The sequence below is a fragment of the Drosophila persimilis genome, unplaced genomic scaffold, assembly GCF_003286085.1.
Source record: "Drosophila persimilis strain 14011-0111.01,24,50 unplaced genomic scaffold, DperRS2 tig00000000-arrow-pilon, whole genome shotgun sequence".
Taxonomy (NCBI): Eukaryota; Metazoa; Arthropoda; class Insecta; order Diptera; family Drosophilidae; genus Drosophila; species Drosophila persimilis.
Window position 1 is genome coordinate 5,533,877 of NW_020825288.1, and position 26,041 is coordinate 5,559,917.

Genomic DNA, 26,041 nt, shown 5'->3' on the forward strand with positions numbered 1-26,041 from the left:
CATAATAATATTTGTACATATGTACATACATACAGATTCTTTTCGGCATCAACAGCGGGTAAATATTTTCCAAGTCTCGGCTAATTGCCGGCTGGGATTCAGTGCTCTCCGCTCCTTGTTTCTTTTTCTCTAGATTGTCGTGCACTTTGTTGATTGTTGTTGCTAATTTCTTGACGTCACCTGAAAGTTGTTTATGCAGCTTTTTCCCCATTGGAATGTCCAGCTGAAGGGTAGCCAGAGATTCTCAACCAATTTGCATTGCAAATCGCCCACGGAACTGTAGGAAAGGGTCCAACGTTGAGGGAACTGAAATATCCCCAGTTAAACTTTCTACAACTTGTTCAAGGACTCTTTACCCCAATTAATTATTGATATACAATTCTGGGAAAATTCAATTATTTATTTAGCCATAAATTACAGGGTATCGGCTGATTTGTATCATTTTCCTATTGGCTTTTGTAATTATGCATTTTGTTGTTGTTGTTGATTTGCTTTTTTTCGCAACGGTAAACTTGTTTGTGAATTATTTTTATTTTTATTAATTTTGTTGTTCTTTTCTGCGATTTTCCCCCCATATATTGTTTGTTTTTGCAATGAACAACAACAACAACGGGCGACTGCAGCTGGTAGGGGCTCCCCTCCCCCTCCCCACCCCTCCTGTTCTGCCCTCCTCTCCATCGTTGTTAATCATTGCAATTACAACAGCAGCAGCGACAGAGAGCGACAGAGAGTGAGCAACCTGGCCAATTGACGCTTACACGCTTCCATTAGAGACGAGGGGGGTGCCCCCCCCTGTGGGGGGGACAGGGAACTAAGGATCATTCGAGCGTTAAAAATTAGCACTGACGCAACGGCATTCGCCGCGTAAATTGACATTTACGCGATAATTACGCGCTTATTATATTTATTACCACTTTTTTCCGCATTTAATTCGTTTGCCATTTTTTCGCCCTCTGTTCTTGGTTCTTGGTTCTTGGTTCTCCTTTGTTTTCTGTATGGTACCCCTTTTAAAGGGGGGTCTTTTGACTCGTGTATTAGCTGGTCCACCCATATCCCAGGGTATTCTCGTTGCGTCTCCTCTGGGTTTTCTTTGGGCTGTCTGCAATGGCTCTTGGGTTCTGGCAGCTTGCGAAAGTGATTAGGATAAAGTGCTCAAAGGAGTTCAAGTGTCATGGCAGCCGCCAAAGGAAACAGCAACGATTATATGACTGAATCTGTTCAAGAGTTAAATATTATTTAACTGATGATTTGTTTACCCAGCAAATTATCACAAAAGGTGTGCAAAGGGGGGGCGAGGGCTCTCATCGGAAAATAGATTTCTGTTTACTCGAACTATCAGAGCAGGCACTCCCTCCCCATAGGCGGGGTGGGGTAGGGGGTTGGGGGGGTTTAAACTATGTAAATTAATAATAATAAAAAGAGAACGCTGTAAAAACAAAATTCCGCTGGGGGAAAGAAGCCCGCACGTAAACGAGAAAAGCACATTTCAGATTATCGCATGGCAGGGGTAGGGGAGCAGTGCCGTAAGGGGGGTGTGGGGGCTTTTTTGATATTACGTCGCATTACGTGAGAAGCGCGTGTCATTCGATGAGCCACGGGGGCGGTGGCGGTGGCGGTGGCGGTGGCAGAGCGGGAGCAACGTCGGGCTCCGTGCAAGGTGAGCGAGTTGTTATCATTACACGTGTGTCTCTCTCTCTCTCTCTCGCTGTCTCTCCCTCTCTCTGCCTGTGGCATATCAAAACATCAAGCCATATAAAGAATATGGCGACGATAGACGACGGCACACACACACACACACACACCCTCAAGTGGGAGAGCTTATTTGCGTAGTTGTGTGCGTGTGTGTGTGAGCGAAAAATACTTCCGCGTTCGCATTCGAGTTCGAAACTCAATGAAACAATAACAACATGGATCTGGATCTGGATTGCGACTGCGACTGCGATGGCGGTGGTGGCGGAGACGGGGGCGGGAGGGAGGCTGCGCGACTGCGGAAAGATAAACGAAATAGCAACAAAGTGCGAGGGACGGACCCGGCGAAAGCCGGCATACGACTAGAAGATATTCGAAACCCAAACCAAGGGAAAACCAGGAAAAAACACGGACTAAACAGGGACAGGGCTGGGAATAAACTGATATCAAAAGCTAATGTCTTTGGGTATATATTTTTGGTTAAATCGTTTTACAGGGTATCGGAACTGCGCTCTCCTCTGCTCTGCCCTGCGCTGGCATTGTAATTAATTAAATTAAACTGGCGCAGCGACTCGCACTGAACTCAATTGAATTTTATTTGAATTTTATTACAGACAACGGACACAATGGAACAGAAATGAACGCCGGAATGGTATGGTATGGTATGGCATGGTATCGTATGGAACGTGGTTGCTGTTGACTTTGGGCTCTTGGCGCATTGCAGTTTCTCTTTGCCGACAAACGACAACTATTGTACAATGATTTTTTTTTTGTTTTTAACTGCAGCTTTTCCAGCTGTTTTTTTCGTTTTTTGTTTTTTGTTTTGAATCGACTTTGGATGGGTCGTCGCTCGCATTTGCGACGCAATTGAAGTTCCATTTCCCCTCCCCCCCGTATACGCGAATCCCCAACGCTGCCCGGCCGGACTGGGGCATGACGCGCCATATTTTTGCCGCCCATTTGCGCTTTTTGTTTTCCGCTACTGTTTTCTTTATTTTGATTATTATTGTTATTATTTTATTATCAATTGAGAACGTGGCCGGCATTCAGCGATCCCCAAGCCCCAAGCCCCGCCGCCTAATAGTTTCGACAGCGGCGCGCGAAGCTTATCAATTTAAATTGAAATGGAATACGCAACAATCAGTGGGACGATGCTTGCTCCCTTCTCGCGAAAGAGCCGAAGAGCGAATGCTCTTTAGGAATCTCCAGGAAAACTAAGGTCTTCCGTGCTCAGAGCACTCCGATCTGCTTGGAGACGGCTCTGCCCTGCTCTGCTTTCTCTCTCTATAATACCCTTATCGTTCCTAATCAAATGTTGGCATTACTTATTTTGCCTGTGTGTGTGTGTATGTTTTCTACTACTTCTTAGACTTCGACGTAGTCGTCGCGACGTCTGAGCGGACAGTAATTGAAAATTTGAATTATTTTGCAATCAGTTGTCGTCGCCGTGCCCGTGCCCGTCTCCGTCTCCGTCCCCTTCCCCGTTCCCCGTTCCGGCGGAACATTGTGAAAGCCAGGCCAGGCACTGGCACTCGCAGTCGTCTGTCTGAGGGCTGGCTAGAGTGGGTTTGGGAGCTCTTTATGTAAGTGCAGTTACAACCAACGACGACGGCGGCGGCGGCAGTGGCGGCGTCTATGCTAAACAGCTGGGGCGTGGCATGGCCAGCAGCAGAGAGGCGCAGCCCTCGGATAAGACAGACAACTCTATATACGAGTACGAGTACTCGTACGAGAGATATTGCACATTAAGTCGAACGATGTCCGTGACTGGCTGGGTTCCCGTCTTGTTCCGCTAATTTGTCGCCGCTTATAAATTATTGATAGAGAGTGTTTATGCAAAACAATCGAAAAAAAAACACACACAAAACAGATTCCAAACGGGTACAACCGGCAGGCAAACCAAACCATTCATTCACACATATAATATAGTGGGTCGTGTAGTGGGGGGGATCAATCATCTACAATCTACAGACTAGAGTCTAGAGTCTAGGGTCTACTCACTTGTGCTGTTGTGCCGTCAGAGGTGGCAGCACCTCAATACTGTGGGTGGTGGTGCGGCGACGGTCCCCACTCATGTCGGCGAGCCGGGCAAAGTCTGTGTCGCGATCCTGGTCGGCCAGGCGTGCAGAGCGTCTCGATTCCAGCAGACGCACTTCCTCCAGACGCTTTTTCAGCTCAATGGGTTCCTGGCGGGGGGGAATGGAAAGAAGACTCTGGTTAGTCAGGGTTTCTTATGGCTTATCGCAGTGGTTTTTTCTGTTGTGAGTCATTTGTTTTAATTGTTGCTGTGCAACTTTATTGAGCATCCCATAAAAACAAAAAATTAATGACTACTAAATGTACTTAGAGAGCGGACTTTCAAGTGATTCTTAATTGAATAAATGGCGAATATGGAATGATGTTGCATCCCCTGTCACGCAAGGAACAAAAAAAAACACACCAATAATTCGTGGAAATCCGAGTTGATCAACAAAAAAAAAAGTAGGGCTCTAATAATTTCCGAGAAATGAAAACCAATTAAACGTGGAAAATTCTGAAAGGGTGAGGGTGTGGGGTTAATTGCAGACCACAAGTTTCAGGGCTTTTATAACCACTCCATATAGGCAGGGGAATATGCAAAAAAAAAAAATCTGTGAACCAGCGCGTGGGTGCTGCTGCCACTGCAACTGCGCTAATTGAGAAGCTACACTTTGCCAGATACTCGTATATGTATCTGGTGGCGGCGACCTTGAACGCTGCTAACTTGGTTACCGAGACGACAGTAAATATTTGTCCAGATTTTCAACTCTTTCACTTCACTCCCCTAGAGATGTACCGAGTACAGATGTACAGATACTTTTGCGAACATCTTTATATAATCACCTTGGGGGCTTTCTTGCACAATCCGCTTGCAGGTTCAACAATTGATTGTGACACTTATTATTGTGCCGAACAGAGCGAACATCTGCACTGCATTCAGTTATTGCTGTAGTGTATCTTTATTTATAAAATCTTTTTCACTTTGCACTTTCGGGGGCCCACGAGGAAAAGCGAGCCAAAATAAAATCAAAAAATGAAAAACCAAACGAAAGTGTTTCTGCCTTGATTTCTTTATTTCTGTGTTGCACAAAAGATTTTATTTAGTATTTTGGGGCTGGGATATTTATTACAACCGCGATGATCGATAAGATTGGGGCAGCTGTGGCAACTAGATTGACATTTTCGCGTGTATCCCGTTGAGGGGTTTTCGAGTCGAGTCGAGTCGATTCCGCGTTGCTTTCTGGCTTTCAATTTGTTGAATGTGATGTGCGTTGATTGGGCACAAAACGCCGGCCGGCAGCGGCGAAAGCGGCAGCGACGGCGGCGGCGACGGCGACAGCGGTAACGGTAGCTGGGCGAATGCGTCAGCGGCGGGGCGGCGTATCTGTCAGATACAACGCTCACGCACTCTTACACACGCACACACGCACTCTCACTCACACACAACGTTGACGTCGCAGCGGCGTGTGTTTATTTTTAATTATTTAAATTATTTTCTTGCTTTTCTTTTCTTTGCTTTTTTCGGCAAACTTCTTCTTCGTTTTGGTTTGTGAATTTGGGCTACTAGGCCTCGTTCCTAATTTGTTTTTATGCGTGCCGCCTCTCGCTCTCTATCGCTCGCTCTCAATCGCGGCGGAAACGCTGCGTATGTGCGTAACTGCGAATCTCCGCTTCTCCGTTTCTCCGTATCGGCACTCGCACTCGCACTTCTCGCACTTCTCACTCTTCGACGAACTTCACTTGCACTTTTCTCCCTGGGTATCTTGTATCTTTCGAGTGGCTGGAGTTGCTGTCGGCTGCGAACTTGCGAATTTGTGTCTGGCGGATTTGTATCTGTTTGGGGCTGATGGGGCGGATGACTCTCTTGGCTGGTGCGAAACGTTCGCGCGCGCATTCAAGAATGATTCTGTGCGGTGCTCGCTGGTGGCCGCCGGGCCGCAGTGGACTCGGCTTTCGCATTCGGCCGGCCTCGTTCGGCTTTGGGGCTTTCGTGGGGGCTTTGCGGCTCTGGCTCTCTCTCGCTAGCGCTAGCGCTCTCTGTCTCTTTGGCACGCTATGCTCTCTTTCCGTTCAGGTAGCGGCGGGGGAGACCAGACCGACCACCCCGTTTGCGCTCTCGCTCTGGCCTTCGCCATCCCTTTCTGGCATTCGCGAATTTTCCGGTTTCTCGCGACGTTTGTTTTTGTTTCTCTGCTTTGTGCTGGCCTTTCGCATGCTTTGCCGTTTTGTTTATGTATCTCAATCCCTGCAACAGCCGTGCCGTGCACTCGCTTCCGCTCTCGGCTCACTTACCGTTTTGCTCTCTGCGCCGCCGCTCTCTCACTCAACACTCAATCTCGCTCATTTCGCGACTCGCGAAATGCAAACCTGAACCGAAACCAAAACCGAAACCGAAAAACAACTCACTCAAAGGCTCACTCACTCCCGTTTACGTAACTCAAGCGAAATGTACGGGTTTAGTTTATATCGGTGTCTCTTTGAGCTTTTCCGACGTTCGACGTCCCCTGTCCGTTGTATGCTGCAGCTACCTGCACTGCACAAAACTTGCTTTATATAATGTGTTTACGTTTACCTGTCGCCTGCTGCTGCCGCCGCTGCCCAACGTACCCGATCCCGCTCTGTCCCCGATCACGAAGCCTTTGTCGCTGTCGCTGCCTCTGCCGCAGCCGCAGCCACCGATCGCCGCTCGCTGTTTGCTGTTTGTTGTTCGCTTTGATTTAAGAGCAATTAACTTTGACTTAAGAGAAATATTTCTGTTGTTTATGACGCGCCGGCCCGCTGACGATGCGATGACGAAACGGGCAAGCAGGCAAACGGCAAACGGAGCTTTTCTTTGGATATTCTTCGACATACCCTAGCAGAGGGTATTATGGTTTCAGTATCTAGAATATCGCATAGTTCCCAGCGGAACGATCTATCTACAAAGAGTATCCCCAACTTCGACCTCTGAAACGTTTGTTTTTCCAACTGTTTTACGGCTCTTTCTTCCTTTCTATCTCCGTATCTGTATCTCACTCTCTGGCTTAGCCCATGCTGCGACTTTTGCACTTAGTAGGGGATTTTTAGGCTTAAGACTTAAATGCCATCATGTTTATGCAGTGTTTATGACGCACCAAATGACAGCTGTTGGCACATTTACCCATGATGATGCCCTGGGCTGTGATTCGCGCAGAGTTTATGGGGGAAAGCCCCATTTCCCGACCTCAATCGGGGCTATTGAGTAAGGCCTCACGATCCGATCCCGTGCCTACGATGGCGGAGGGGCCTATGCAAATTCCCTGAAATAATACGGAACCAGTACTGGGTTATCAGGTCTTTTCTTTGTCTTCACGGACTCCAGTGAAAGTGTAAGCTTGTTTGTCTCTTGCTCGAAAACAGAGATTAGGGAATGGGCGCGACCAACGCCTCCCCTACCCCCGAAAAGAAAATATTTGGACTGCGACTGGTCGTCTGCTAGTGCTTCTGCGATTACGCTGACCAATTCTGGCTGCTGATAGCCGCTCTCGTATCTGTATCTGCACCGCAGGACAGCTTATCGGAGACACACCCATACACCCGTACACCCGTACACCCGTACAGTGCGAGTACAAAGACAAGGCTCTGCCCTTCTTCGGCTTTGTTTCCGTGCCACAAAAATAGGCAAAACCGCACCCGAAATGCGAGTGCGAGTGCGACTGCAGGCCTGGGAATGCCGATGCCGATTCCCCGAGCCAGACGGAGTCATATGTGTTCCGCAGCTGATAATGAGTGATCCCGGTTGCCCAGATAAGGGGAAACCACAAGGCTGCCATATGTACAGACATACAGACACACACATGAATACTGGCGACCCTGGGGCTCGTTCGGCCCGAAGGAGTGCTGGAAGGGAAGGGTAGGGTGAGGGTGAGGCAAGGGCAGGCAGGCAATTACGTTGCTCAAACAACAGCTAAACAAACAAACGAATGGTACGAATGGGCCCGGGGCCGTGCCAGTGCCAGCAGATACACGGCGTATCTGCAGTGGCGCATGCGCACAGATTTGTCATTGGCTTCTTCACATCCTCATTATGTTTATCAGGGAAACGTGCCAGGCTCCACTGCCCCTGCCACTGCCACTCCTCCTGCTGTCCCATTGATCATTTTGAAATGCGTGAACGCGTGCCGTAAACCTGAGGCGCATGCGAATTTCGACTCGAAATCGGGCAATCGAGCGCCAAAAGATATTCGCACTCGCATTCGCACTCGTAAATATGTATCTTCTGTTTGCTTTCGGCGCTTGACTGCGAAACGAAAGCGGAATGGGAATTGGAATTGGAATTCGCGATCGCATTGGGGGCTTCTCTCGTAGACGGCTATCAGAAATGGGTCGGAAGTGGAGTCTCATTATGGAGAATCGATTGGGGTAGATAGCCAAGATGGTGTTTTGTATCTCAGCTGCATGACAAGTATCTAGATATTGCAAATAAAATGTGCAAAAGCTAGATTTCAATCTAAAGGAAAAATATAAACTAATTTCTATCTTTAGATACATTGAAAACTTTGCATAATTTGTATCTTCATTGCTATATATTCTAGGAAGAGTTGTACCCCTCTAATGTGATAAATTTGTACAATTCTCATTAGTATTTACAGAAAATTATCAAGATATTCGAAACATGTTACCCAAAGATGACTCATAATTTGGAATAATTTCCATAACAGATTGCCACACGACATTTTCCTATTTGCTTTCACTTAATTTGCATTTGAATTGCGTTACACAAATATGTATCTTAATGTGTTATGACCAGAAACCAGAAATGAATTGCCATTAATTTGCAATTAAACTGTTTGACACATTTCTCTCTCAATAAAGTCTGTACTTGTAGAACGTATCAGATAGATAGATACATAAGTAAAAGTCCTGCCTGCCTTCGAGTTACGAGTATTTACTCATACCATAAATTGCGATCACTCATTGCCTTCATGATCATGCACACCCCGACTGCTGGGGCACACACACACCCCTTGCACCCCCTGCACCGCTTCAACCCCCTGCTAGTTGCTGCCACCATTGACAGCCAGTTAAGTCCAATTAAAGGCTATCTGCCCGAACGTATCTGCGAGTGCTTGTATCCCATTGACCGGCCAGCAAATTGCCATATCCATGTCAGACGACGAACTCCGGAGTGGGTTTTACGGCTGTGCCTCATTTTTTTGACTAGCCCAGCAGCCAGGCCCAAAAGGTTGCTGTTGTTGCTGCTGCTGCAGCTAATTGCCCATTACCCTGCCTCGGTACCGGCAATTTTATTTCGAGCTAACTGCAACTCAAAGACTTTCAAATGTCCAACAAGGCCTGCTGCCTGCTGCCAGCTGCTGCCAAATGGCTTGGGCAATGATCTCTCCAGCTCCGTCTCCGTCTCCATCTCCGGCTGCTGCTGCTGCATTTTGCAAGAATACGGAACGGATCGGTGCGGATCGGAGCATTGCCCACGTGCTGAACACCACAATTTGGGTTAATTGCAACTCCCATTGTTGGGTGCTTAGCGCCTGGTATTTTTGACACTCGCTGCCAATATGATCGAGGGCCGAGGACAGGGGGAAGGGGGGCAGGGGGGTGGCCTGAGCCGCTGACTCAGAACTGAACGATAATAAATTGTTGCCATTGTCATTGGAAGCGTTCCGCAAGTTCTCCTTACGGTTCGATCTCTGGGCTTTGTTTTGAACAAAACTCGTATTTGTATCAGAGAATTTACGTAATTCCTTACCCGATCATGCAACTTCTGGCTGCAATTGCGACTCAGCTTGCAATGGAAATGGAAAAATCGAAATTGAATGACAAATTTGATTTGTATCTTTGTATCGCAGCGCATCGTGCTTTGCACTTGGCGAGTGAGTGTGAGTGTGAGTCAATACCAGCCGATGTCCAAAGTACATACATATGCCGGAAGAGAAGTGTTGCTTTTGCCTGTGAGCATGGGGGCGTGGCATGACACAGGCAACACTCCCCGCCGCCCTGCCGCCCTGCGCCCCTGCTCATTGACTCATTCAGCAAATGGAATTGAATATTGTTCGCATTTTTTGTGTGTGTGTGTGCTGTGTCTAAATTGAAAGCCACTTAACCCATTTCCAGCATAATGCGAAACAGTTTGAGCTGTCTAATGGGGGCCTCTCTTCAGCTTTATTGGACGAGAGACGCGACGACTGCTGGCTGGTGCCTAATGAAGTTTGAATAAACAGCAAACAGACCCCAACAGCAGCCCGAAAAGTCATTAAAGAAACGGTTTTGATGCCGCAGCAGTTTGTGGATCATTATATAAGGCCGGTGGTCGCTTCTCTCGGCGCGGCTATGAATGCGATTCGCCTTGCTTTCGCAATGGATGTTGGCCTGGTCAGGTCTGGGGGTCGTTGCGTCGAGATGATGCAAGCTGCAACGAGCGAGAGGGCGAGCGAGAGGGTGAGCGAGAAGGCGAGCGAGAGGGCGAGCGAGAGGGCGAGCGAGAGGACGAGCGAGAGGGCTAGCTAGAGCGAGAGCGAGAGCCACCCAGGGCTGAACATCGATCGATCTCTGGTCTCCGATCAGTGGGTGGTTACTGGGGGCAATTTGGAGCCTAAACTTATTTATAAAGAAGCCTGTGAACACCTGAGATTCAGGCACACATATATCCACATAAATTCCTGTATCTGTTTCCTTTTTCCTTCATTCTTTGGACTATCTATCTATGGTATCCCAACTTAATACTGACTTTTATCAGGCCACAATGGTACCAGCTGATGTCTATCTCCGGCGAGTAAAATTCTCCATATTCGAGAAAAACGACACCATAATTGAGCAATTACACTTTAATATGTTTCCCTCTTTCAAAAACACTCACAAAAAACTTTCCCAAAACAAATGGAAATGCTTGGAAAATAAAGTAAAAGAAACGAAAAAATAACACACACACACACACAACCAAATTTCCAGCTCCGCTTAAAGTTTTCTAAGTAGCACGTACGTAACATGGCCAACGGGTAATTTGGCCAACAACTGTTGTTGTTGCTGTGATTGTTGTTTGATTGTTTGTTGGTTTCTGTTGCTGTTGCTGCGGTTTTCGGAGTCAACATAAATTCAAAAACATAAACATGGCTGTAATTGCGGTGTAATTGCAGCGAGTAGAAGCGGAAAACGAAAGTGCAGCGAGTAGAGAGAAAAAGCCAACAAAAAAGGGGATAGGATAGTATGGTGTTTTCGTATAATTGTGACCCAAAACAATTTTAAATGCGCTACAATTTCAATCAAAAGCGAATCGAATTTGTTGTAGCATTTTAGAAAGCCCCCCTCCGCCGTCCACCACCCTGCTCAAAACCCAGGGCTGGGCATCATCCAGGGGAGACCGAGGGGTGGTGGTGGAACAATGAAATTAAATTTGATTTCTTGATCGCCAAGGCACTTCACGGAATCTGGAAACCAAAGAGGCAGCAACGGCAACGGCTCACAAGTGAAAGTAAAAACCGAAAACCAAACAAAAAATACGAAAAAAAAGTGAAACAAAAACCAAAGCAACTTCAACAACAACCACGACTCGGCTTTCATGGGTATTATGAAACGTAAGTCAGTCAACCAGCTAGTGGCAACACATAGAAGTTGGAAGGGGCAAGAGGCAAGAGGCAGGAGGCAAGAGGCTGAGGCTCAGATGGAGGACTGGCAAGTCATGCAAGCGCTGCGCAGACGCCGTTCGGGCAGGTGCGAGAAACTTTCAGCCAGCAGCCAAAACGGCATTGACTCCACCATCAAAATCGAATTGAAATTCAAATTCAAACTCAAATTCGAACCAGCGATGAGGTTGTTCGCACATTTCGCCGATCCGGGGGGACTCGAGAGCGTGTCTGGAGGCCATAGACGCATACGCGTTAGCGGGTAATTGCCACAGTGCTTGGAAGCGATGAGAAGCACTTGCCTGAAGATTGACTTGTCCAAAGTTGAAGGATCCCCGAGACCGATAGAGGCTGAGCCGAAGGACCTTCTCCATCGATCATCGATCTGTCCATATATTCCCCGAGACTCAACATTTCTGTTGTTGGCCTGAGGCATGCCCCTGCCTACTGATTGCTACTGCCGCACAATTAACGCTATGTCTGAGGTGCCACTGTCTTTGGGCACATCGGCCGGAGCTACCTGCTGATTTCCAAACATTAACTTAATTTTTTCTCATTTTTCTCTCGCCACCGTCGCTCTGGCACTGGAATTAATTATGCGTTTGCGCTCAATTTGTAGCCCAAGTAATTTTCCGTGGCAAAAGGCAGTCGAGAAGGTCGGTGGTGGGGGCGGGGGGCGGTGGTTTGTGGGTGGCTCCCCACTCGACTCGACACGGTTTTGCATTGGCTTTGGCTTTGGCTGGCTCTCCCTCTTGCAGAGTTTCACAATGGATTGAAATCAGCCTGGGCCCGGGACCGGAGTCGGAGTCGTCTTTGGCAACATCTTTCAGGCCGGCTATTTTGGGCGCTATTGTCTGTTGCATACTGCACTCGTGTGCTGCACTTGCTGCTTCTTGGCTGCAGCAGATAACAGGTGGCAATTGTCTGCTCGGTTCGGCAATAAAGATTTTAATTAAGCGATTGGATTGGCCCAAACCCAATAGCAGCAGGTATATGTTTGTCAGATGGACTTATGAGGGCAATCTATGCCTAACCGTAAGCTACATTGTATCCGTAAACACACACACACACACACAATCTCCTTGCCAATTAAAAAGATATTTCCAATCAATCTTCTTTGCTCGGGCTGCTCTTGATTCAACAATTTTCCATTGCTTTATGGACTTTTCCACGCACAGGCACACACAACTGAATCTGAATCTGCATCTGCATTTGCGAGTATCTGAGTATCTGTTAATGCCAAGGTGGCAAAGTATCTATTAGATGCCGTTAGCTGTAACTGCAGTCTTTTTATTCGCTGCCAACACGCAGTCCAGCGTTTCAGCGTATTTTCAAAATTGGCTTTCATATCCATCCCCAAACAGAGGCAGAGGGGGGGCCTGGACTGGGGCTGTAATTACGGGCGACAGGCGCAGGAAGCGGCAAATTAGAAGAAAAGTCGGTGGCAACAAGAGCCATGCTTTCGGCGGGATCCAGCCGCATTATCCTGCGGCGACTGGGCGACCGTCCAGCGATTAGCCACTGAACGCCATAATTTCCGCGTTTGACGTGTGGAGAGCACGCGAATGTTTACTTCGGGTGTTTCTACTCTGGATACCCTGTAGTCGTAGACCAAAAGGCATTACAAATCAGGAAAATGCAATGATTCCTCTCAATTTTCCCTAGATTTCCCAAGGCATCAGAGTTTGAATAACTCCATGAGTGAGTATCTTCAAGTCCTATATCTCCTTCTTTAGCATTACTATTGTTTTTTTTTTGTGCTGTTTGCTCGACGGTACACGGAAGCGGTTCGGGCGTTTCTTTCATTGGAATGGAGCCATAAAACTTAATGATTTTCGAATTAGTTGTTTGATAAGCTACCCCCGCAGCCCACCCAAAATGGATACAAACATGACAAATTTCTGTTTCAGTTCGGTTTAGTTTGGTGGAAAGTTGAGCAGAAGTTGGGGGCCCCAGGCACAACTGTGTTATTAACTTTATGCATAGATACAGATACGAGTTAGTGGCACTGGCACTGGTACTGCCAGCCAAGTAATGAGCATGAATGTGGGCCAACTCATGTCGAGGCTATGCAATTATGCTCAAGAGCGGAGAGCCGCCAGAGCCGCCAGAGAACTGTGCCAAGGCGGTCAGAGATGGAGTTGCAGCTGGAGAGAACGCACTCGAATATGAGAAAGAAATACAAAAAAAAAAAAAAACATGCCAGCATAATAATTATTTTGTTTCACTTTTGACATTTGCCTGCATCCGCGTCTGCCCCACACTCTGTCTCTGTCTCTGTCTCTGCCCCACACTCTGCCGTCTCTATCTGTCTATCTCTTCTCGTATATCTGGGCAATTGTATCTTTGGCCTGAGAACAATGAGACATAACACTAAATTAGCATTAGCATTAACCCGGAAACTTACGCAGCTGCTGCGCCTGCACTGCTCTGCACTGCCTCCATGGGAGGGTGTTGCACGGCCCGGGACCGGGCCCGGCACCGGGCTGACTCATGTTGCAGGTGTGGCCTGTCCCAGTTGGTTGCTGGAGTTGCAAATTAACTTGTTTGCCATGCCATTAGATGCCGCAAATTTATGGTTTATATGATTTTGGTCAACCAACCAAGAAGTGGGTCGTGCACATGCTGAGAAAAAAATCCTCTACATATATTTTTCCAGCATTCTTCTGCCTGGTATCTCTGTGGCTCTGTGGCTGTGTGGCTCTGTGGCAGTGTCTGTGGCTGTGTCTGACCCACTTGCCAAACGGAAAGTGAAAACATGCTGGCCTTAATTGATATTTGGGCCATTCGCTACTGGTTGCCGGGGCAAAAGCTTCTAAAATTCGCAAAACTACCAAAAACCACAATGCAAAATTCGCTTCGCCTCTTTGGCGTGGAATGGGATCTTGGATTTGGATTTTGGCATGCCAAACGAGTTGGAAAGTGCGAATTTTTGCACGTCTCGGCATTAGCATAAGGCAGAAAACAGAAACCAACAAAAACAACAAAAAAACAAGAAGCAAATGTTACTTAAACCAAAACAAAAAACAAATCTACAAAAGACTTTGAGACCTTTGAGACGAAACTGGAGGCAATCGTTTCGAGTTGTTTTATGAGATATATAAACAAAAAAACTGTTTATACATTTGAAGAGCTTCATTAGGGGCCAGAGTTGGTGGCATATCTCAGAGATATTTCAGGGATTATCGCAGAACACTGCAGGCTTGAAGGAAACGTGAGAGATACCCTAGGGTTTCTTGATATGATCTTGGGGAGGTCTTGAAGAAGTGGATTGTGGGTAAAGGATTACCCAATCTACAGGTAAAAATATCTATCAGATTGGCTTACTTTTGATGTAAGTGTCTCGAAATCATTGCCTATATCAGAGATTCGATAGTTTTTCCGATCCAGAGATAGTCAAAATTGTGGAACCAACTTTGTTCCTGCCTCGTTTGTTAACACTTTCGCATGGCTTCGGCCAGGGCCCGGTGTCGGCAAAGCCAAACAAAATAAAAGCATCTCATGGCTGCGATGCGGCACCAAGTCGCGTGTATCTACGGCGCGATGGGGCAAACAGCTGCTGATGTGCTACGCAAACAATGATTGGCATTTGTTGTTATCTCTGCTGTTGCCGCTTCTGTTGCCGCCGCTGTGGTTGTTGATGCCACACACTGGTGCAGTGGTTGCTGTCGAAGTATTTGCACTCTTTGAAAATTTCCAAGATGCTATGGAGGCGGCAACAGCAACAGCCACGGACAAGGCGGTGGCGGTGGCGGGTAGCTTTGAAAACTTTTGAAATTTCTGCCCATTTGCTATGATACGGCAGTAGAGTAGGGGCCATGCGGCATGTGGCATGGGCTGGGGCTGGGGCATGAGCATGAGGCACTTGTTTAAAGTTTAATTAAGGAATCTCCCGCTTTGTTCGCCAAGAAATTAACTCCCAGCGAGGCTTGCGAGCTCTCAAACTACATAATTGAAAGCCGATTCCCATCGCATGGGAGTTGAGAGGTCAGTTCCAGGTACTTACCCCCTGGAAGCCCACAGATTACCTGCCACATCACATATGTACGGCCCCCTTTTTTGTTTGTGTCTTGTATACGCACCTGGAAAGAGAGCAGAGCAGAGGGGGGAAAAAGTGGGTTAGAGCTGTGTTTAATCGTTCAATAAAGTGTGGCAACAAATGTTGCATTTAAATTGCCACAGCAGGAACCCCCCAAACGGTTTTCCATTTGCCACAGAGTTTTCCTCAAACAGCTGGCAAGCACCTGTAGGCCACAAATCGTTGGTCGGGCACCGGCACCGGCAAATGCTTCAGCATCAAACGAAAAAAAAACTAAAAACTAACAACGAATGCAGCTATAAAGCAGGGGAATTGTTTAAGTTGTTGCATAAAGCAAAGTTTGAGCGCAGTTTGAGCCAAGAAGAAGTGGTGGAAGAAGAGAAGAAACCAACGCTGCTGCCGTGCGAAAAAAGTGAAAGTAATGCAACAAAAACTCACAACAACAATGGCCAAAACAGTAGCCAATAAGCCATAAACAACAACAACAACAAAATGGCAAGAAAACCGCAATGAGGATGGGAGGCAGCAGACAAAAAAAAATGTATAAAATTTTCCACAGGTGAATGAAAAAAGAAAAAAAAACTTCGATCTGCAAAAATTGTTGCCAAAAGTATGATTATATTACTGGGATTATCTCCATCTCTCTCTCTCTCTCTCTCTCTGTCCGACCCAATCGAATGTCAAACACAAAAACAACAACAAAATACCTCTGGCATCTCTTTGCAGATGCAGATACAATGGACGATAAAGGTAGCGTTGTAATTGAGTCGCTGCCGGGGCTGGGATGTTGATGCTTTTGCTGCTGTTGGCCTGGCCAAAAAGTTGAGTTGTCAAACCTAACGAGCGGCAGCATAAAATCATTAGCCATAATGCACGACAAATCCACGAAGAGAAGAGAAGGCTGTCTGCATTCGAATGCGGAAATGTTTGCTCTGTCCCTGGGTGCGGGTGCCGTCTAGGTAAACACAATGGGTATCTACATATGTGTGGGTGGGTTTATGGTCAAAAAATGAGGTAGACTTGCCGCTGTTTATTGGCTTAAGCTGTTAGCGCTAGTTTGAACACGACGAGACGTGGCTATCGGGCCTGGCCGGGCTGGCCTTCCGCTATTTATCTTGCAGATACGCTCTGGCAATTGAACCAAACGCAGATATACTCGTAAATAAGTTGGCTGGCATCACTATTTTCTTTAGTAAAACAAAAAACAAAGGCTTGATGTGGCTTGCTACCTACTAAGATCGTTTCTAGGAATGATTAAACATTCCATACCATTGACCTTTGACCCAGCTAAGAACACACACGCACACAGCCCAGGAGAGGTAGCACTTGACTCACATAGATACACAAAGATACGAGTATCTCCCAAGACCATGCTTCGGTGCCGCTCAACACCTATTTTTCCCCAGAATTCTCAAGCATTCTGACCGCAGTCCAATGATTATCCTCCCCCTGCGACACACCGCTCATCTGCTCCTCCGCAACTACGGGTCGGATCTGCCTTTGTGCAGCCACTTTGTGCCGTCCACTCGTATTTACTTTGTTTTATCTTTGTCGCTGTCGCTGCCTGTCTCTGTCTCTGTCTTTGCCCCGGCGTGGCATAATATTTTACACAGGTTCAGGTGCTCAGAGCGGCCTAATTAGAGACGCACACACACAGAGACGCATCTGAGAGCAGGACGGGACTGCTTTGCGGCCACTTAATTTCTGAGACAACTGCATGTAATTAAAGGCGAATACTGGAGAGGGGCACCCGCCTCTGTCTGCTAATTTATTCAAACTCGGCGTCCGAAGCTGCCGAAAAATACAAAAAAAAAGGGAAAAAAGAAAACCTAAAAATATACCATACACGTGCAGGAATGCACCCAAGAGAGTTTTCTCCCCCTCCCACTCCCCGTTTACGAGGGGCTTTTCATGTGTGCGTGGAAATGTTAATGGGGTCATTTGCCTGCAGCGGGGCAAATGCAAACGCCTCGAATGTTTCTTTCAAATTTCACGCTTGTATCCAAGCGTCGTGTGTGGGGAATTCATTCGTACTCGTTCTATTCGTAGCATTTTTTTATTAGAATTAAAGGGGTGCCATATATATTTTGTATAATTTCTAATGAGCTTTGAAATCTTGGCACAAACGGAATGATTTCTTTACTCCCAAGTCGATGGCCCTTCTCCTCCTTCTGGCTTACCAGGGTTGCCACAATCGCTGCCACTGACATTCACGGACAGTAATCGCCGATTGCATCACTGTGGCACCTGCATAGATAACCGGCAGACAACTTTTGCTCAATTGGCAGCGTGTTGCCTCAGCTTCAAGAGCGAAGAGCGAGACGGTGCGAATATCGAGTCAGTTAACGTTTATCAGTGAATTGTTTCGTAATATTTTTGGGTGGCTCTTATCAGACAGCCCCCAGCCAGCGGGGGGTGGGAGGCTCCACATGAAACAACACAACTTCCGCCGTGGGCTATCAATGCTCACGTGCCTGTTGCACAGAGCACACTTGTGCCCCGCTTCTGGCCTGATTAATGGCGGGTTATCGCTATCTACAGGCATTGCCATTAACCAAACGCATTCTTGGCCTGGCCTGGCCTGGCTCTGCTTTGTGTTTGGTCATCGCCGCTGACACACGTGTCATTTGCAAATCGCGACTTTGGCACGTCCCCATTTTGTGGCGTCGACAGATTTAGCGCATGTCACAGCTGTGGGCTGGGGGTAGGGGCAATGGGGGATGGGCCTCAGTCTTGGAGCCTGCCATTGTTGACTGGCGTTGACATTAATCTCAATTTTGTTTGTTTGTATTTCTCGCACAGCTGCGTGCACTTGAAGTCACCAGAAAATCACAACAGAAAATCGCTGCGAATATGTGCAGTTTTTATTAATTTCTGTTTTGAATCTCAGACAATTGTTCGTGTCTTTTGTGCACTTTTTTCTAATTAGCTCATTATAACTGATTTAATTGCTCATTGTCGTCGCGCGAGTCTCTAATCGGCGACTGCCTGGCATTCGATGGCAGATGCATCTCAAGCCCTGCTAAATGCGCAGTTAACAGACAATCAAATGGGGGGGTGAGTGGGGTGGGGGGGAAGATATGCAGCAGAGCTCTTGACCAGGCAAAGATTACAGATTCTATCTGTATTTCCTTATTTTCTGCGAGTGACACACTTTTCGTAAAAGATTTTATTTCATTTACGAAACTGTTCACAGTTTTCCCCGTTCCCACCCCGTTTGGCGGTGAAAATGCTTGAAATGCTTTTTATGCACACGTTCGGCAATGAGGAAATCTTTACGAGCACATCTGCCGCATAAAGTGGCCAAGAGCGGCGACTGGCACCAGCGCTGGCTGCATGGGGCAGAGTTGAGGCTGGAGCTGCAGTCAACTTGTTGTAGCTGGCAATTAATTACGGCCAGTAGCAGTTGACAGTTGTTTGGGCTTGGGCCTTGCCTCCTGCCTCCTGACTCTTGCCTCCTGCCTCCTGCCTCTTGCGGCTGCTTTACTATTTGATCTTTGCACTTCGATAGCGAAACGTGCAGATGCGTGGTGGCCTGTGTGTGTGGGGCAACCAGGAAGTGTATGCCAAACGGTCGTCAAGTGCTTCGAATTAACAGCAACAGCTAAAGCCACTTATATAGCTGCCACACAGCCGCACAGCCGCACAGCCACGCCCTGTCCGTCAGCGCCTTTCACAAAAACATTACTGAAATGCAAACCAAACAAACAAAAGGCCAACGTGACATTTGAGAGTCAAGTTAATTGGTTTAGAAAATCCAGGCGGAAAGGCGAGCCGCCGGCAGAGGCCCCTCATCATATTTATAAGTCGTTTACACACACACACACAGACTAAACCCACACACAGATACTCATTAGCCCAAGTTCTACACTAATTTGTATCTTTCTTTCTGGTTTCTGTTTTCTGTGTGTGTTTTTTTTTTGGGAATGGGGTCAACTTTTTGTGAAAAGGCCTACAAAATGCAACAAACAGAAAAAAAAAAGAATTGACGAAGCGTTAAGCAACTAACTCCGTGGCAGGTTGACTGGGGCAGTGGCAGTGGCACGGGATGGGTATGGGTATGTTTATGGGGCAATCAGCCAGCCAACCACAGCAGCAGCAGCAGCAGCAACAATCCCTTGTTTATGCAACTCACGCAGGGGGAAAACTGTACAGAAATTTTCCTCTTTGTGCTTCTGCTGTCAGTTTTGCGTTTTGTTTTACACTTTCTGAGTGGGGGGGATAGGGGGCTGGGGGGGAGGGGTTAATGGGAAAACTTTGGATTCAATTAGAGACGAGGGCTAAGGGCAAGCGACAGATCCAGATATAGTTGAGGCATTCGACTGTGAAGTTCAAATTACTTGCACAAATTGGGCAACAATTGGAGAGTCGAGAATCAAGAGTCAAGAATCGAGAATCGAGAACATAGCTGAACTCTTGACTTTTGCCCGAGCTCCACTACCCACTCCCCCCTCCATTCCAATTCAATTAACCAGCCAGGGCCATAATTATGTAATATTTCAGAATCGAGTGAGTGGCAGTGGCAGAGTGGAAGCGAGACAGTTAGTCCCAAGGTCTCGCCTGTGTGGCAGGCAGGTCTTTGCCATCCATTTGGCTGTCAGCATTTGGGTCTCTAAGCCGCAGACACACACAAAAAAGCACAAAAAAAAGGCCAAATGAAAAATGAAATGAGCAACAGCCGACAGAAATTGTTTACAAAACGATACGCTTGGCCCCGGAGACACCCGGAGACCCAAAGTCAGAGCCAGAGCCAGAGCCGGGGCGCCACTCCCAGAATCCGAGCCCCAGACCCCAACAAAAAAGCCAAAATCCAAAACGATGGACGAGCGCAGGCGCAGCGGCAGCGGCAGCGGCAGCGGTTTTTAACTTTTTCATTTACCGTTTCGGCACCGTACCGCTTGCCACATAAATTCTGCAGCAAATTTCATTGCAACGGGGCCTTGTGGCAGCAGCAGCAGCAGCGGCTTTGCATACTTGCGGCGCCTGATTAATTTATAAATATTTCTGGATTTTTCTTTCGGTTTTTGTGTAATTTATTGACGTTTCGCCATTGTATGTGTATCTTGCGGATGCAGTGTGTCCAGCCCATGAATATTGAAACCAAAGCCGGCCGCCTGTCTGCCCCAATGAATCCCCATTGAATCCCGTGTTCGCACCGCTGTTGATGCATATCTTGGCTAATGCCAGCACTCACGCGTAACATGGCCAAAACATAGCCGGGAACATGCAATTTTCCAATTTGGTTAATTGCTTCATTTTTCACATTTTGTTTGCCACAAGCTGAGCAATTTTATTGTAGGAAGGAGAGGAGAGGAGCTTCTTGAGAGAATTTTTCTTTGGATTTTCCTTGGATTTTTATAGATTTTCATATAAAAACATCTATCAAAATGTGTCCCATATTTTCGGCATTTTGTGGGGGTGTATCTCACTCTTTTGCTCTTGACAACAGCAGCCATTAACCAGATCCAACACAACATTTACATATTCCAATCGAATGCAGCTGCATGTGTATCTGTGTGTGTTTTTGATGTTGCCTCATGGATGCCAACACCCACACTTTAACCTTCTCTTCGCATCGATTTAAGCAATTTAATTAGCCATGAAGGCCTACGTGAGTGAGTGAATGACGGCCCGAATGAATCACTTAGCCGAATGCCGCTTTCAAAACCGATTTCATGTTAATGCCAGACAAGTTGGTATTAATTTTGGCCCCTTTCCCAGTCAAAGGGCAACCATTTCAACGTAGATAAAGGAACATATGCTTGCATAATCCTTCGATTTGAGGTATTCCTGGGCTTGTTCCCCCTCGGTTCGAATGATGACAAATTTCGCTTGAAACGATTTTCCTGAAGAGACTCGTCTCGACTCGAGGAGCCGCACAGTCGACGAGCAAATCTCAAGATTGATTCACTCGAGTGCCACTTGAAAGATACCCATTTCGGGTTATTCAGAGTGCATGTTAAATTAATTATGCGTTGAAAATAACGACAGAACAAAACAAAAAACAAACCGAAAATTAACCCAAATGCGGCATTTACTCAAACAAAAAGGAACAAAAGCCGCTCAAGTAGCTGCTCAAGTCAATTTTATATATTTCAGTCGGGGAAAAAATGTTTTTTAACACTTTAAGCAGACGACAAGCCGATAAGCAGCTACCAAAAATGTACGAGCATATATACAAAAAATTAAAATTAAAAATAAAAATGAAATGAAAGGAAGGCTGGAACGAATCTTGAAATACCCTAGGGAATCGAATGATGCTTGGGGATTGTGAGTCTTATAAGACTCAATGAATATGGAAGTATAATATCAGAAGCCACTTCCTTCCCTGCTTCATTGCAAGGCTCATATAATCCTTTGAAAGAGTATACAAAAAACAAAGGAAACACCACAGGAACGAGGCGGGCGCTCGAGGGGATCGAGACATCAATTTATTAAGAGTTGAATGCCATCAGCTGGACTCGGATTCCTGCGTGTATGTGTGCTGGCTGACTTATCGCGATCCGGCCGGACAATGTCTTGGCCTGGTCATTTGCTTAAATGAGTTGGCAAATAAATGTGTGTGGCTGCAGCAGCAGTGGTCCAAGCGGATTACATGTAAAGCTGCAGCTCCCTGGAGAGCAGGCGAGCAGAGGGGCATGGGATCGGGCGGACTGGAGACAAGGTGGGTGTGTCTAAAGGTGAAAGAGCCAACAGGCAAAGCCACTTTCATGCGGATTAAATTTAATTTTATGACTCTGGCTCCTTGCTGTTTGCTGGTCTGTTGTTTGTTGGTTGTTTCTGTCACTTGTTGGTGTCCCAAAGATCGCTGCACTTGCGCGACATTTCTGGTTTTGTGTCTGCTGCTGCTGCTGGTGCCGGTGCTTCGAATTAGTCGCTGTCATAATAAAACCGTTTAATTTGCGCGCTCTGACATTAAATAGATGGGTGCAAGCGAGACGGCATAGCCGCACAGTCAGTCGCTGACTTTGTTGCATGCCACCAAAAGTTGTTCACCAATTTTGGCCATGCCAGCCAACCAGCCAACCAGCCGGCCGGCCGGCCATAAACCAGGCTCGAACCGGCTCCCCACACAAACACTGTGGAAAACTGCATTGAATTTTCCACTTGGCAGCGCCAAATTTGGCCACATTTCAGGCCCCATCGTCGACTGTTTGGTCGGACCAGACAATTTGGCATTTTATGCAATTGAATGCAATCCATTCCATGCCATTCCATTCGCTGTTGTCATAAGCCGCTCTGAGTGTTGGCCCAAACTGTTGGCCGCTTCGTCCGACAACAGACATCAGACGTCAGGCTTTCGATTAGGCGATCGATCGAAGGCGACAGGCCACAGTCGGAGACGCACTCCAATTTGGTCAGCGGCAAGCCACAAGGTGCCCCCAGTCGTCGTGCAAAAAGGCTAATTGAAGTGGAAACAATGACCTTTCATTGTGTTAATTAGTCACAAACAATTTGTGTGTGGAAGTTACTCTGATGGCTTGTGCCCAAAAATGGTTAACTCCGTTTAATATTGATGAACAAACGACTGGAGAGTGAGTAAACGACATTCGGGATGGAGTTTCCAATGGATTATCAGTGATTTCAACTATTAAACTGTTGATAAAAGGAGTTCACTCACTGCTAGAAGAAATAAGTACCAAATGAGGTGCTTGCTGATCCTCAATCACTGATCAATCGCTTTAATTTGATCCCCATTTACTGTACACCGAAGAAGATCATTTCCCATTTCCCATTCTCTGATCTACTAATGAATGATCATTCGGGATAAACTCTAGCTTGAGGCCATAGAATGAATATAGATCACTGATCGCTGATCGTTCCCCCCACCCCTCGCTGCACTCGCGATTGTTGGCCAAGACAAGCCACTGCCATATTTGTATGATCCCCCACTCTTCACTCGCCACTCGCCAGCATGTTCCATGCTAATCAGATGCTTGTCGATCTCGAACGACATGCAAACTAAGTAAGCGTTGCACTCGTGGTGGTGCAGGGGGGGGATACAGGGGGGAATCGTTGCCACATCAAAGCCAATGCCACCAGGCTTTATCGAGCCACGCAGCTCATTAATCAATGCCTGACAAAACAAAGGAAACAAAAACGGAGGCGAATAAAAAAGCAAGCAGCAAGCCTCTAAGTGGCGACACTTCCTCGACGCACGCCCCCAGAGAAGCCGCAGAAGCAACAGAAGCAACAGGGGGAACGGGATGGGTAGAAAAAAACTAACTAAGACAATAAAGATGATGCCGTCTTTCAGAGGAACTTCTAATTACTAGTTAATTTTCTGCTTAGTCGCCGTCCCAGTCCCCGTCCCCGTCCCTGCCCCCCTTTGCGTCTGCAGTCCCTGACCAGACCACCGTCAGCGTCAGCCCACTCTGTCTTCATCGCCAGCTCCGTTCTCTGTTTCCATCCTCGTTGAATGATTCACTTGTCAATTTCGTAAATTATTACCTCATGCCCATTGCCTTGCCAGGCAAGAGAGAAAGAAACACGGGAAAGACAGGGGAAAAATGCAGTGCCAGTCATGGCTGAAACAAAAGCGAATCAAGTTAATTGCCGTTAATTTTGCCATGGCACATTGGTAACAAGGAAGGTCGCCATCGCCAGGCCATCCGCCAACAACAATGGCAACAGCAACGGCTACAACAACGTTGACGACGATGCAATGTCTGAAATCAAATGAAATGCGTAAATTGCTCGAGTGCTCGGGATGGGATGTCGATGTCGATGTCGAAGTCGAAGTCGGGGCTGGAACTGAAGCCAATGGCAATGGCAATGCCAATGTCAAAAGCAAATGCAACGGCTAGTTAAGTGCAGTTGGCGGTAAATTGCTCAGAAAACGGCTGGCCAGGGTGGGAGGCTCAACAATGGTAGATGGAGTGGAGCGGAGTGGAACCATCACCTACAAGATCATAGATCAACGGATCTATGCTTGTTTTTGTATCTGAAAGATTTACTACTCAGAAGATATCAGAAAGATTAAGCATTCTGGTATCCTCTGCCATTGATCAATGATCTCAATCAATCTCCAAACTCCGCTAATCATGAACGCGATCTGAATCCGAATCAGAGTCCGTTGATCATGATAAATGGGTATCGAGCTAATGATGACTTAGTGCTCGGCATCCATCTATCAAATGTATGCACAGGGCCTCCTGCTAATGAAGCCAACTTCTAATGGCCGCCACTTTGCCACATTGCGTATACGCCCCGTGCCCGAGAGTGCCCGTGTGTGCCCGAGTGTGCCCGTGTGTGTGTGTGGATTCGGTTCACTTTGAATTTAGTGGCAAACCCACATTTAAGACTCATAAGCGCAATCGGGGCGGCAATTATTAGCAGCTCAAGGAAATTTTACCATAAAATAAAACCAGAGAATGACGTGAGGGGCGCAGCTTTTATTTCTTGCAATAACGAATCGAATGCCACTTAACCTTGAGCTGCAAAAAGGCAAAACCAAACCAAACCGAAGCAAAGCCAAGCCAAGCAACAAAGCGAAGCTCATTGAAACCAATTTTGAAAATCCGCTCACGAAAACAATTGCAAAAAGTCATTAAATAAACCAGAAACTAAAAGTGCGACACAGACACACAAAACCGATTCCAACCATCGACGAGTTGCATTCAAAAGTGGCCTCAAAAAATAGACAAAACAAAACAAAAGGAACGAAAAAATAAAACAAAAGCCAGCAAGCTGCATTGCAAATTAGCTAAGCGGAAACCGCGCCATGGAAAACTTCGAAAATGGCAAGGACAAACCGTTCGAGAAGAATAGAAAATTGATGCAGATCCGCAGACACAGGCACGGGCACGGGCCCAGGCACCGCTGACCAGGTCAGACGGGCTCAAAGACACACACACACACACACACACACACACAGAGATACTTGGTAACACGCATACACAGTGCCAATTAATTTGTTTTATGATTTTACGAGTTGGGGCTCAACCCACCAACGACAAGCAGCCAAATGCCAGGCCAAGGAAAATTTGTATGTAGCCAGCAGCCGGCAGCAGAAGGCAGCAGGCAGAAGGCAGCTGAAAAGCACTAAAATGTTTTCCTTCTTCATAGCCGGCAACAACGTGGCACGAATGGATTTAAACGAAGATGGAGTTGGATGTGGATGTGGCTGTGGCTGTGTCCAAAGCTGAGGCAAGAGCCAGAGCCAAAGGCAGGTCTCTCCATCTCTCCATCGAGATACATTAGGAACGCCCCTTAATGGCCAGTTAACCGCCTTCAAATGCCTTCAGACTGGCGACGGCACCATAACAGAAACAACAGAAACAACAGCAACAAAAGCAGAATGCAATAAAAATCGGTTAATAATGTTTTTCACAACGCCATTCCAGCAGCAACAACATGAACACGGCTAAAATATAGGTTAGCTGCATTTCTTGCAGGGAGAAGAGTAAGAGCCAAACAGGCAAAGCTCCAAAGAGCCATGGGCAGCCAAGCAAGCCAAGGCAAGGCACTTGGCTTTAATGTTGATGATCAGCCATCAAGTTGCTGCTCTAGCTGGTTCTGGAAAACGCTTGGCAAACGCAACGTTTAACCTCTGATCGAGGAGGCATTGCCAGCACGGATTGGGCACTGGGGATGGGGGACTGGGAGTTGCCAGCCCAAAAAGAAAGAAGGAAAGAAAATGCCTAGACAAACGCAGTCGAGAGTTCAGTGAGAGGACAACCCCATACATCTTCATTCA

General features: G+C 47.0%; 1 protein-coding gene across 1 annotated transcript in view; it reads right to left on the bottom strand.

Moving 5' to 3' along the window:
- The window catches only part of LOC6598622, a 117,549-nt gene that overhangs the window by 56,532 nt on the left and 34,976 nt on the right, over positions 1-26,041 (bottom strand). Inside the window, 1 exon segment of the mRNA XM_026984246.1 lies at positions 3,691-3,875. Within this exon segment, the coding sequence (XP_026840047.1) occupies positions 3,691-3,875 (185 nt within the window).